The 15,481-nt window shown below is 33.3% G+C and overlaps 1 protein-coding gene across 2 annotated transcripts in view; it reads right to left on the reverse strand.

The window, feature by feature from the left end:
* Nucleotides 1-527: 527 nt before the first annotated feature.
* LOC132095577 (rho GTPase-activating protein 6-like) overlaps nt 528-15,481 on the reverse strand; it is a 39,091-nt gene continuing 24,137 nt past the window's right edge. For both annotated transcript variants that reach the window (XM_059500704.1, XM_059500705.1), the window contains exons 7-13: nt 14,707-14,857; nt 14,124-14,272; nt 9,464-9,643; nt 6,824-6,921; nt 5,472-5,644; nt 3,276-3,356; nt 528-1,004 (exon numbers count right to left, since the gene is read on the reverse strand). In XM_059500704.1, coding sequence (XP_059356687.1) covers nt 571-1,004; nt 3,276-3,356; nt 5,472-5,644; nt 6,824-6,921; nt 9,464-9,643; nt 14,124-14,272; nt 14,707-14,857 — 1,266 coding nt within the window. In that variant the 3' untranslated portion in view covers nt 528-570. The remainder of the gene's footprint in view (nt 1,005-3,275; nt 3,357-5,471; nt 5,645-6,823; nt 6,922-9,463; nt 9,644-14,123; nt 14,273-14,706; nt 14,858-15,481) is intronic.

The raw sequence follows: 15,481 nt of genomic DNA on the forward strand, positions 1-15,481 counted from the left end.
ATATTACAATTTTAAACAGCTGTTTTCCATGTGAATCTCTGTTAAACTATAATTTATTTCTGTGATGCTCCGCTGTATTTTCAGCATCATTCCTCCAGTCTCCAGTGTCACATGATCTTCAGAAATCATGAAAATATGATGATTTACTGCTCAAGAAACATTTCTGAATATTAATTCTGATAAGATTTTATATTTTTGTAGAACCTGTTACATTTCTTTTAGGATTCACAGATGATTGATTGAAAGTTCAAAAGAGCAGCATTTATTTGAAACAGAGATCTTTTGTAACATTATAAATGTCTGTACTGTTACTTTTGATCAAATGAATGCATCCTAGATAAATTTAAATAAAAAATAATAATAAATATCATAATGACGCCAAACAAACAATGTGCTAACATTTTGTGGTGCTTCCTCTCTTTCCAATTCAAATCCTAATTAAACATTCTGGGTGTTGCATCCAATTTGATTCAAAATGACTCTCAAATGAAAAGGTTCTTAAAGGGACAGTTCACCCAAAAATGATCGTAAGTTCATTTTTGGGTGAACTGTCCCTTTAAGCTGCATGTTTCACACCATAGTCTCTGGAAGTGTGTCTATGCTTTCTGATGACAGGAGTTGCCATATTTGCCACTTCTCTGTGGGCCAGTCTGAATGCTGCTCCACTCCGAAGCTCTTGGGTGGCATATGTGACGCCGCACCCTGACAGGAAGTGACATGCTGCTGCAAGGACACAGCAGGAAGTCTGTCATCTGGTTTGGCAGCAAGTGCCATCGCCTCCTCTGACTGGTGAAATGCAGTCCAGCAGCTTGATGCAATAGGATGCAGTTGATGGCGTGGGGAGCACAGAGGACTGCCATCTGCACTCGTGACCTGCAGGTGCGCTTTACCTTCAGCAAAGACATTCGTATGGGACGTTTGTGTCTCATGCACAGGTTCCATGTCATTATCGTCATCGTAGAAAACATCAGAAGAGGCGCGTTTATACAGGTGTCCATCCGAACCTGAAGGACAGAGACACATTTCCTTATTCTTAACCCTCATAATCCACAGTTTGAAACATTGGAATGAAACATTGCAAATGCTTTTAGACCCTCAAAATACACTTCATTTATTTTATTTTGCAAAAGATATAACATGTCTTGTGTTCAGGCATGCATTTATCCGATTCTCTGTATCGGTATCGGCTCCGATACTGGCATTTTCTGATATATTTACTGTTTTTCATGAATGTATTTTACAACAATACAAAGAGCAATATGTAACATTTTACCAGATTTAGTCCTTTACTTGTTAACTTTTATTTGATCCCCACTAAATAATGTTGTTTCACTAAATGTTTAGATTTTATAAAATCATTGTGCACCCATGATTTTTCTACAGTATTTTTTGTTACTGAATTATCCGCTAACCTAGTTTATGGAAGTATTTTTTAGATTATGATTTATATATATATATATATATATATATATATATATATATATATATATATATATATATATATATATATATATATATATATATATATATATAATTTGTTATTTTTCATTAAAATGAACTTATATTTAGCAGAATGTGTTAAACACACAAAATTGTGTTGATCAGGTAAACTCACAGATTCACAGATCTGAAAAACTGGTATCATTGAATTTCTACTTGTGTTTGGGTCATTTTTGACCTGGGTATGTATGGAGTACCATTAGCGTCAAAAATAAGTTTTTTTGTAAAATTAGCTATGAAGTTAAATTAGCGTCAACAACTTTTGTAAAATACACTACTGTTCAAAAGTTTGGGATCAGAAAGATTTTGTAAAAGTTTTTTTTAAAGAAGTCTCTTATGCTCATTAAAGTTGTATTTATTTGATAAAAAAAACAGTAATAGTATTAAATATTATTGCAATTTAAAATAATGGTTTACTATTTTAATATCCTTGAAAACATAATTTATTTCTGTGATGTAAAGCTGGATTTTCAGCATTATTTCTCCAGTCTTCAGTGTCACATGATCTTCATAAATCATTTTAATATACTGATTCATTAAAACTGTTGGAAAAAATACTTTTTTCTGGATATTTTTATAAAAAATACAACAAAACAGCATTTATTAAAAAATGTATTTTGTAATAATATACACTACCATTCAAATATTTGGGGTCAGTAATTTTTTCTTTTCTTTATTTTTTTTAAGAATTTTTATTTTATATATTTTTAGAAAGGATGTGTTAAATTAATAACAAAAAAAGTGATGTAAAGACTTATACTGTAAAAAAAAGATATTTATTTTTGAATAAATGCTGTTATTTTTAACTGTTTGTTCATCAAAGAATCCAGAAAAAAGTTTCACTGGTTAAAAAGAATATTAAGCAGCAAAACGGTTTCAAACATTGATAATGAATCAACATATTGTTAATAAATCATAATAATTTCTGAAGGATCATGTGACACTGAAGACTGGTGTAATGATGCTGAATAATGCTAATAATTTTTTTCATCTGAAAGTAAAATGTATGCAATTAAAATGTATTTATTTATTTATTTAGTCAGTAACAGTCAGAGTAACATTTATGTTGTTCTGTTAGATATAAATATTTAGGTTTCATAAATGTGGAATTTTTTGAGGAAGTTATAAAATCAAACAAGCTTAATTTCCATTAATTCTATAATGAAGATAAGCTTTATATTGCTGTGTTAATATTTCTAAGAATCATAAAACAGTTTTAGAAACAAAAACTCTGCTTAACCTCCATTTTATTTAAATTTTCTTATTTATATTCTTTATTCCTAAAAGTACTTCTCAAGAACCTTATCTTTTTTCTGCAAATAATTCACATTTTTGAAAATAATATTCTGAAAAGTAATAATAATTTACCTTTTTAGACAAACATTTGGGGCTTCAAAATATCAGTATTATATTTTGGACCCAGTAAATTACATTTTTTGAATTGACACCAAAATTCAGCACACATATGTTGTTGAAAAATAATATATTTTAACCAGTAAGGATACAGTCATAAAATTTCACTATTTGAGCATTTAAAAACGGTAATAAATGAATAGCTTGATACTGTATCAAAATATCAAAAGAACAAAAGTGCATGGTGTAAAGACAAAATGTTAATGTGCATAATGTGTTTCCCTTTGATTAAAATAACTTCTACTGTATAAAATACTGAGTGTATTGCATAATACAGTATACAATATGTGGCTCTTCTTCAAGAGTACTTAAACTGTCTTGCATATTTCTTTTGACTGATGTCTTTTGTCTCATGTTTGTACCTGTGAGGAGTTTGTCATGAAGACCTGACAGAAGAGCGTGTCGTGTTCTCCAGATACGAGCCTTATCATGTATGGTTTCCCCTGAGGAGAAGAGAAAATTCATTACTGACATGTACAACTCTCACAAAACCTGTGCTGCCTCATGTCAACACATTTACAAGACAGCAATACATGGATGCAGAAGAAAGCAATCGGATTTTGTGCTGTGATGAGTTCAGGAAAAAAAAAAAAAAAAAAATTATATATGTATATATATATATATATATATATTAGGGGTGTAACGGTACGCAAAAATCACGGTTCGGTACGTACCTCGGTTTTAAAGTCACGGTTTGGTTCATTTTCATTACAGTAAGGGAAAGAAATGCAAACATTAAACTGCAGGTTGTTTATTACTATAAACTTTTTTTAACAATTTGTTTACACTTTTTTTTTAAATACTTTTTAATAAAATATATATAAAATAAAAAAAGAAAAGGAAATAAAATACTGCTGCAAAGTTCTCCACTAAATAAAATACTCTGTCTCAAACCAATATCACATTATAAAATATAATGAAAAATATAAATAAATAATTATGATTACAGTGCAGCATTACCAATCCCAGCTTGTATGCCTGCTCATATTTAAAAAATATATATCACTTTTCCAGCATCAACAGTTTCAGTTTTTAGACCTGCTCAGATTTCGTTATTGCGTTGGACCGACCGGAATTAAGAGCAAAGGTCTGTTTAAATGCAGACGGGAGCTGCGTTTGAATTACAATCATTTTTTTCCTAGTTGTAGTGATGTTCACACTCGCGTGATGCCTTTTGAAAACCTTAGGCCGGTGACACACTGGCATATTGCACCTGTCAAACATAGTCTATTTTGCCATCAATGCTGTTGACGGTGTCCTTTATCAGTAGGCTTTATATTTATGCTCAACATGAAGTATAGATATTGTTGTAGTGAAGACAAGATCCTGGTCTGTCGGCGGTCTCCCTCTGTCACCTTCAGTAGCAGCAGAGCGCCAGCGCCGCGTCAGGCACGATTCTGGTGTGTAAAGACACAGAAAACGCGAAGCAGCCGTCACGCAACTGACACGCAGCAGAAACGCCACGCTCACACCATGCAGTCAGTGTGTCACCATGCAGTCAGTGTGTGGGATTTGCGCTGAACGCGGAGACTTCATTAATATGTTAGTTTGGAAACACGAAAATGTACCTATGTTCTACACACAAAATAATTTGAATTCGTTCATTCGGTACACACGTGCACCGTACCGAAAGCCATGTACCGAAACGGTCCGGTACGAATACACGTACCGTTACACCCCAATTATATATATATTATATATATTTATAATATTTATAATATATATAATATATATATATATATATATATATATATTAATTTTGTTCTTTATTTATTATAATATAATATAATATAATATAATATAATATAATATATTATAATATAATATAATATAATATAATATAATATTATACAATGCATCTTGATTTTATATGATGGAAGATCTTTGATTATCTTTGCATATAGTTTTTATACTTTTTTTGTAATTGAACATAATAATAAAACATCACAATAAAAGAGGCGATATGATTTACTGTAATACTGAAAAAAAATGTTAAAGTTTTTATTTTATTTGTTAAAGTATACATTTTTATTTCAGTTTTAACTATTTAAATATAAATTTGACTAAATGGAAAAAAAAGTTTCCTTGTGATCTAACTGAAATTAAATAAGATATTATATTATTTCTGTTAGCATTATTGTTGTCTCAATATATGTGGTAAGTTGTCACAAAAAGGCATAAAACAACAACAAAAACAATACTAGTAATAATAACAATAATAATAATTATTATTATTAATGATTGAATATTAAATACAGATCTTTTGTATTTTATTTTGATTAGATTAAAATGTATTTTATTTTTAAATGACAAAGGTTTTTCTATGGACTATGTTTTAATGAACTATGATAACCCTGGTTTGATCTAATTAAAATGATTATTTTTACCCAATATTTGTGCTGTGTATTTTGTGCTTATTAGAGTATCAGTAGCAATAACCTAACGACAAACTCTATTCACTGAGAGCTTCTTGTGTGATTCAATAATTTTGTTATGAGTTTAAACTGAAATCAGGTGGTCAGTATCATTGACGTTTCTTCATTAGTGAATAAACCCACCGGCGCTGGTTTGTGAGGGTGAGAGGCAGAAGTTCACAGTGTTGTTGCTCTCGAGAGCGTGCTGGAGGTGTGTGGGACTCTGATGCTCCAGTCCTGATGGAGGAAACCACTCAGAGAGCACCGGAGAGTTGTTGTCATATGGAGAGATTTCTCCACTGGAGCTCTTCACATCTCTGCAGGAACACAGATCCAGCACACCGTTAACACAACTTCAACTCTTTATGATAAAATAATACAAACTATAATTAAATAGGCCCTAATGATTTACTTTATTGCTGTGAAAACTAATAATATTCATTATGGTATGTTGTGTTTTGTTGTTACATTCCATTCCATTATTATATTACATTATATTATATTACTATTTTATTCATGTAACACTCTAAGCCTAACAGTTTTCTTTAAAAACTTGGAATTCTATATAATATTAAAAATTATAATAAAACAGGCCCATATAATGCTGTGAAAAAATATTTACATAATTTATATAATATAATATAATATAATATAATATAATATAATATAATATAATATAATATAATATAATATAATATAATATAATATAATATAATATAATATAATATAATATAATATAATATATAACATTTAATTTTGTTTTGTTCTTGTTATAGTGTAGCCCTAATGTGTTTTTTTTCCTTGGAATCTTATATACTATACTATACTATATTAAACTTTAATATAATATGATAATATTATAACATAACATAACATAAATATATAACATGTTAAATTTTGTTTTGTTCATGTTATAGTGTAGCTCTAATGTGTTTTTTTGTTTTACTTGGAATCTTATATACAGTACTATACTATACTATATTAAACTATAATATTATAACATAACATAACATAACATAACATAACATAACATAACATAACATAACATAACATAATATAATATAATATAATATAATATAATATAATATAATATAGTCTGATTTAGTATGAAGAAAGACCTTTGACTATGTTTATGTCTGTTTTTTTATATATTTACATTTTTGTTAATATATTTAACATGTATGTTTTTATATTCTTTCTTCTTCTTTTTAAACTTAAAAATGAATATAACAATTATAATAAAATAGGCCCATATAATTTACTGTAATGCTGTGAAAATGTATAATATAATATAATATAATATAATATAATATAATATAATATAATATAATATAATATAATATAATATAATATAATATAATATAATATAATATAATATAATATAATATAATATAATATAATATAATGCAATAATATAATGCAGTCTGATTAATCTGATTACTGCACAGTTATTGTCTATTGTCTGTAATGATGTGTCAGTCTTGCTGTTCACTTACTCACACTGTGGTGTTTTCCTCCTCAGCAGATAATGCACCACATCACTGTCTGTGTCCAGCAAACTCAGCAGAAGCTCGTTCTGCAGCTCAGCTGAGATCTGCATCACAAATCACACAAACATTAGTTGAAAAACTTGGCCTTGGCAACTAACAGAAATAAAATAATTTTAAGCTGAAGTATTACAATTACTAAAACTAAATTAAAGTGACGTAAAATATAAATATAAATGCTAATTTAAAATATTCAAGATACAATAAAAGTATTTAAATATTACTATAGTTATAGCTGTGATGGATAACCTAAGTTATCTGGTTTCTTCAGAATATATGGTTAGAAAGATGCTTTAGCGCAAGTAACGATGTAGTTACAGCGTCTGCCAGCAGGGGAAACTAGTTCACACTAAACAGTCAAGTTCAAGTCAAGTTGAGCTTTATTGTCGTTCCTCTACATGTGTGGACATACAGTGGAACTAAATACAGTGCCTCACAGCATCACAGTGCTACATAAATACAGACATATAACAATGAAGTAAAACAGTATCAACCTATACACAACTAACCTACTGACAGATTTTGACTATAAATATACTATATATAAATGTTTATCTATACATAAACTAAAAAATACAAACTATACGAATGCTTCGCATAAATATTTTACATGTGTAAAGAGAAACATCATAAGTCAAGCAGCTGGATGGGGAACAGTCCAAGATGACTTGTAGTGCACAAGCATGTAAACATACACAAGTCTTTTGTGGGATTATGTGCACACAGCAGTGTGTGAGAAAAGTGTCTAGTGCACACATAGAGGAGAGTGTGTTACTACAGGTGGTTTGTACAGGCCAACTCATCTGTGTGTAGCACACTTCAAATTGCACAAAAAAAATGAAGAAAAATAAAATAGAAAGTTTCAGACAATTTTTCCTGTGATGTGTTAAGGTTGGGGGTGTTTGGTCAACAGAGTTTCTCCTGAAGTCTATCACAACCACCTTTGTCTACCCCACATTGAGGGACAGGTTGTTAGTGCCACGCCATTCAGCCAGTTGTGCCACTTTCTCTCTTTAGAGAGAAGAGCAGCGGTCTGAGCACATAGCCTTGTGGGGCACCTGTGCTCAGTGTGGAGGTGCTGGAGGTGTAGCGGCCGACACGGACTGACTGAGGTCTTCCAGTTAGTAAGTCCAGGATCCAATTACAGAGGGAGGTATTTAGGCCCTACAGGTGTAGTTTATTAATGCGCTGTTGTGTTGAATGCTGAGGTGAAGTCGATGAACAGCATTCTGACATAGGAGTATTTATTCTCTAGGTGGGTAAGAGCCAGGTGGAGTGTGGAGGAAATTGCATCAGCTGTAGAGCGGTTTGGATGGTATAAAAACTGGAGTGGATCGAGTGTGTTGGGGAGGCTGGTTTTGATGTTTTCCATGACTAACCTCTCAACGCACTTCATCATGATTGGAGTCAGTGCTATGGAACAGTAGTCCTTTAGACAGGACACATGTGATTTCTTTGGTATCGGTATGATGGCTGTGGATTTGAGACATGTGGTGGCGAATGCCTGGCTCAGCGAGGTCTTGGAGATATCTGTTAGGACTTCTGTCAGCAGTGCAGACTAACCCTTACCCGTTTGACTTGTACTTATTTCACATGTGAAGATATTAATGAAATCTTAGACAGAACAGCGAAACATGGTTCGATTCTTAAGGTCAGAGAGAGAATGTAAAAAATCAGATAAATGTAAAAAAAAATGATAATATTAAATTATTTAATCAAATATGATATTAAATATATAATTAAAATAATAAAACTGAATTAACACTTAATTATGATTAGTAACATTGAGACCATTTAGAAAATAAATAAATAAATAAATAAATTAATTCAAGGATGCAACTAAAAAATAATTTCTAATTAAAAAAATGGTATAAATATGCAATATTTAAAAATATGTAATATAAATATGTAAACCATATTATATTATTTATTAAATATATAATTAAAATGCAATAACTACATTATACATAAATTATGATTACTAACATTACTGCATGAACTTCATGTGGTCCTAATGTTACTAACCATAATTAATGCATCATGTAGTTATACCATTTTATTTGTATATTTAATATCATATTTACTAAAAAAAATTTTTTTAATGTTTACATTAATTCAATCATTCATTCATTCTCATGGTCAACAAAGAGAGTGTAGAAAAATGAGATGTATATTTAAAATATAAATAAGTTATTATTTAAATATGATATTAAATATAGAATTTAAATGATGAAACTAAATTAGGATTTGAACTATGATTAAGAACACTTGGACAAACAAACAAACAATAAATAAACAAACATGTATAATATTCCCCTTTTGCAGAGTGCAATCTGCCTAAAAGCTGCAAAAGTTTATATTCTGCAAGCATACTTGTCCTTCATTCCAACGGAAATGGTTCAAATCATCTCAGCAGCCCTTTTTTGGACATGCCAGAGGACAGAGCAGCATAAACTACATCTCCAAAACTTTCATAAAACTGTCATAACAAACAGCCATGGAAGTGGTGATTTATTTTTATTGTTGTGTTTTCTCTGGCTGAGCATCCTCATCTCTCACTCATAAGGTCATGTTGCGTGTGTGATGTACCGTGAACAGGGACTGGTGCGTGTCGATCATGTGCTGCACCACGCTGATGATGGCGGCGCTGTCCTCCATCCGCGCCGAGCTCTCCACGCTGAACTCCTTCTCTGAGCTCTTCTGCTTGTGCAGCAGGTTCGGGCCGAATATGGTGGCCAGGTTCAGAGACGTCATCTTGTTACCTATCACCTACAATACAGCATACATGTCACAAACACAGCCAACATTTCTTTTGCATGTAAAGAGCAGCACAACAGAGGTTAACTCTTAAAAGGAAACTTTCCTGGAAGAAAGAAAGTCATTAAGTTTGAAAACAGGAGTAAATAATAAAAATTTTCTCCAGGCCGACCACACACCCTAGAGTTCATTGAGCTCTTTGGGATTAATGCAGTTAATTACACATACGCAAGAACTCATAAGTAATCTTGAATGAGTTACTTTAACTAAATAAGTTAAACAAACAAACAATCATTAGGCAACCTTGTGATTCCTGAGAGCACAACAGGACTGATGTATGAAGAAAAATGACTCTTTGCTATTGTCCTCTTTCATTATTGACAAACTATTTTCCAATTTGACTCTGTAAAGCTGATTTGACACAACCAGTACTGTATTTAACACTATTTAAATAAAGGATAAATAAAAGTGAATTGACTATGAGATCTAGGCTTCATGTTGTCTGATGCCTGCTGCAATAACAAGCTGTTTTCTGCTGTCCATCAGTTCAATTTTCCCTCACACTCTCACACACACACACACACACACACACACACACACACACACACACACACACACACACACTTTAACAATTTGAGTCCATTTAAAGGATTTAACCTACAGAGACATAAATATTTTAGATACAGTTAAATACATGTACAAGATCATGGACCAGTGACATGCAACAGGTCTCTACAACACTAAACATATCACTCAGTTGTTATGATTATAAATAACAGTGTCTCCTCCATACATAACGGCTGCCTATAGAAGACGAAGCACAGTACTTTGCTAGCCGTTTAACCCTCTTTATGGGCATCCCAAGCTGTTGAAGCCCTCTTACAACAAACCTGTGTGTGTGTCCTAAGCTGTCAAATATAAAAACTAGTGATCTTTCTCGATAACCTATTTCTAAAATGGTATTTAGGAGTGACTGATATTTAATGACTTTAGTCAGGAAAGCTTCCTCCACACTAGAGTCAAAGGTGCATGCAACCTCCAAAACAAACACCTCTCTACACTCCTCAATCACAACAACATCTGATGTGTTAGCAGACTGATGAGAAAAGATTTCAGAATTACTGTTGAGATACTCAAAAATGGATGAGTTTACACACAAATGTTTCTATATTCTTACTAAAAGTGGTAAATGGTTTGATATGTCTTTAACAATTCCGTCGTGGCCTGCGATGTACACTCCCTTTGTACGCATGACAGCCGTTCAGGATGTGTGACAATGTTTTTGTGATCTGTTCTGTAGCGTGATGCATACAGTGAAGAACCTGAGTTGTAAGAAACAAATAGAAAGGTTGAGTCTAGTAGGAAGAGCTTGTAATCTGGCTTTTACTGTGAAAATGGCAATGTCCTCACTGAATGCAGTATTCTTGAGAAATGAGTGAGAAACAGAGTGATCAGCAGAGGGAAGACATGCAAGTTTTCCCTGAAGGTTCAGTCCAGTCCAGTCTTGTTTTTGGTCACCATCCCAGAGTCAGACCGAGCCCCCTCCACTGATACTCCAGCTCTTACACAGAGGTCGTTCAGGTCTGGCCAGTCTGACCAGACACCAAAACCAGGAGAGTGGGTGTCAAGTTTCTCGCCGGGTTTTCTTTTGAAGCCAGGGAAGTGGGGCTCTGTGTCCCTGCGTCTCCTGAGGTCCAGGAACAGAGAGGATCGAGCCAACTAACGTCTTTGTCATCATTTTTCAGCATGTTCAGAAGGTGAGAAATCTGTATGCTGGTATGAACCCATATCACATTGGGGATGAAAAATAATGTTGCGAGTGCTGTGTGTATTTAGTCCACTGACACATCCACTTTAACCATTGGTTGATGGCAATTATAAAATTAATTGCACTCTAAGGAAGTGGTGTTGGGTGAGTGAGGTGTTTTCCACAGATTACTTTGATAAAGGAGCCTCTGTATACATCTTTCCCTATGTCAATGAACAGTTGAGATAGCTGTATTTCCTCCAGTGATCTGATCATGACATCTTGAGATAAAGTAGTAAATGCATCTCTAAAGTCTTAGAAGACTGAATACAGTCTACATGACTCATGCTTAAAGGCAACAATCCCAGTTTTAAGGGCAAAATACATGTTCATTCACACCTTGCCTATTGGCCAGTATGCATTTCATGTACGCCTTATAGATGGAAGGAAGGAGGGATATATCCCTCCATGTCGATGGATCATCAGGGATGTTGTCTTTTTTTGGAATATGATGAATTATAGTAACATATTTCAGGAGTTGTAATCCAAACGGCTTACCGTTGTGGCTTTCCACTGTAAAAACTCATTTTTTTAATAATATTCTGTTAAGCAATGCAGCTAGCGTTATCCACTTTCCATGATCACCAAAGGAAACAAAGAATGCAAGCTTTACTGTTGCAATCAAGCACACAGTCCACAATAGTTGTCAAAGCAACTTATCTGCACCTATTGCATTAACGATGGCAATAACAGCGGGTTTGGTTGTTTAGTTTTTCCAAGCAGCATTTTGGTGTTCACCTGCACTATCGAATGGCCTACAACCACACGCACACACACACACACACACACACACACACACACACACACACACACACACACACACAAACACACACACACAAACACACGCACGCACGCACACACACACACACACACACACACACACACACACACACACACACACACACACACACACACACACACACACACACACACACACTGACACTAGTCATGACACTAGTCTAAATTAAACATTTATAAATAAAACAAATAAAACACATTAAAATTGCCACAATTTGCTTAATTGTAAAAATCATCACAAATTAATAGGGGTGTAAGGATTCACTCGTTTTCTCGATGCATCGATTACAAACCCTGTCGATTCATATGCATCGATCTTGAAACATGATTTTTGAATCGTGAATCACCGATCTTGGACAGCAATCGATTCAAAATGCTAAGAATCGAATGAATCGCGATTTCTATAGCGATTCAATGCTTTCAAAATGTATACACATTAAATTACTACACGCATGAATTAATGGAGACCTTGAAGAGTGTTCGTGAATCGTGCCTCTTATCTGTCCTTCACGCGCTCCACTGTTTACCGCCTGAGACTGTCACAGGATTGCGCTCGCGCTCCGTTCGTCTCTGACGCAGCTGACGTGTGATCTATAGGACTCGTGGCCAGTAATGCTAACGTGAAGTAGTTTTACTTTTCTGTAGTTTGTCAATGGCTCTCTGCATCTTACCGACGGAGTTACCGGAGCCGTCGACAGCTGTGTTTATTGCATGGACGGAGCAGAAATGTAAGTGTCTAAATCATATGCACAGATCCATTGAATGATAAATGTTTTTAAACAATGCGGATGAACCGAATATACGAAGGAAACTTTTAAAATTAACCACAGCATTAACAACAACCTTGAAATAAGAGCGCGAGATTTATCTGATATGCATGAAAGTAGCGTTTGTTTCATTAGCAAACAGACATCTGCCGCGTTTTCCCTCAGGATCATTCGCTGATGGAGAGGAAAAGTTAAATAGAGATGAAGACGTTTTCACACTGAAAGAGAAGCGATCTCGCTCTCATAGACGTGCCAGGCTATATCTGCAGCGAAACTGAATAAAAGCAGAATGAACTGATGAAACAAAAAAAAAACACAAACAATTTATGAATGATGCAGTGCTAATTGACTTTTATTACAGTACAGAAACTATAAAGTATATTTTCTACCTTATTCTGTGCAGAAAATTTAAATAATTGCTAATTAAATGTAGCCTAGTATATAAAACAATAATAAAATTGCCATTAGGAAAAAAATATATATTACAAATGATTGATTATTGTCCAGCAGTGTATTTGATTTATTACAGCTAATTAAAAGTAATTAAAAAAAGAAGATAATTCCTTGTAAAAAAAAAAAAAAATAATAATAATAATAATAATTATTATTATTATTATTATTATATAGGCTACATACATAAAATGATTGTATTTGACATTTCTGTCACTTCTGAAATTATGGCTACGCCCCTGGTGTGACAAAATGTTAGCTTATACATAATACTCTTTAAGCTCTTTTTTAAAAACTTGGCTTACATACATTTTTACGTATGCCATGTCGCATCATTAAACTAGCATTTAACAATGGACAAAAGATTTTTTTTTTTTTTTCTAACCTATGGTTCTCTAAACATAAATGCTACTGTAATTTGCCCCCTGTCTAAGCATTTAAAGAATTTAGTAAAAGCATTTAAAAAATCCTGTGAATGCACTTAAAGAATGCAGAATCGAATCGTTATAGTCGAATCGAATCGAATTTAATTGTGAATCGAATCGAATTGAATCGTTCTAAATTTGCAAAAATCGTTATTGAATCGAATCGAAACCCTATGAATCGTAATCGAATCGAATCGCTGCCTTGCCAAAGATTCACAGCCCTACAAATTAACCACACAGCTCACCTCGTTTCCATCAGCGTCCCGCGAATCCTCTGCGTGATTGGCTACGTCTGACAGGAAGTGAAGTAAACACTGGAGGGTGTCACTGTTGCAGGCAGGAAGCAGACAGATGAGTAACTGTATGACTGTTTGCTGATCCTCCTTGTTTAGAGCTGCACAAACACCACAGAGAAGATGAGCGGAGTAAAGAAGAATAAAGTGTTGATTTATTAAAGGAACAGTTCATCCAGAAAAATTTTTATGTGTTCACTCTCAGATCATCCGATCTGTAGATGAGTTTGTTTCTTCATCAGATTTGGAGAAATGTAGTTAAAAACATCTTAATGCTGGATTTGTTTAATCTTTTGTCTTCTCCAGGTGATAACTGATGGACTGGAGTGCTTTGGATTATTGGGTTGTTTTTATCAGAATCTCATTCTGACGGCACCCATTCACTGCAGAGCATCCATTGATGAGACACTGATGCAATGCTACATTTCTCCAAATCAAACTCATCCTAATCTTAGATGATCTGAGAGTGAGTATATTTTAATTCTTGGCTGAACTATTCCTTTAAGAAAGATTGTCTCAGCATTGTTTTGCTTACATGCACAGCTGATGAACGCGGAGTACAGTTCTCTGGTCAGCAGAGGATCAGGCATGTCTCTCAGAAACTCTTTGAGCAGCGCTGCCACATCATGAACACTGTGCCGCTGGTCCAGAACAACATCAGCACCCCGATCGAACGCTTCACGCAGCTGAACGTCACAACAAACACACCTCAATACTGTGAGAACTGACATCGATTCACATACTTCTTCCACCAATGAGGTTGCACAACCTTTCCGGTCATTTGTGATTATTCAAATTAGCGCAGATTCATTGAAAATAACCCTCATGAAAGGTTTGTGTACACAACAGCATTATCTAGAGGAAAGCTTAGCAAACTAGGGTTTGTGAAGAAACTGCAAGGGGTTGAAAAAAGCTAATAATTAATTTAATAAATAAAATGTACAATTTAAATAAATAATTAAAAATGAAAACAAATTGCAACACTTACTATAAAAAAAAAAAAATTATTTGTTTACCTGGAAGTCAAAATACAAAATTTTGGTAAGTTTAATTATGTTATATATTAAGCACTAACAAGAGTGACTATAATATTGCTTAGGTTTGTATTTTTTGTTTTTTAAGTTCAAAAATAAGTCAGTGCAAAGTTAAAAACAGATAAATAATTAAAAAATCAAAATAAAAGATTAATTATTTCATTTGATTGCTGTCATGTGACCATTAACTGGCTTCAGAGAACTGTGAGTATGAAAATGTACTGTTGAATCTTTAATCTTATTAACTTAGAGGAACTCTAAATAAATATTTGAGGT

This window comes from Carassius carassius, chromosome 19, assembly GCF_963082965.1.
Source record: "Carassius carassius chromosome 19, fCarCar2.1, whole genome shotgun sequence".
NCBI lineage: Eukaryota > Metazoa > Chordata > Actinopteri > Cypriniformes > Cyprinidae > Carassius > Carassius carassius.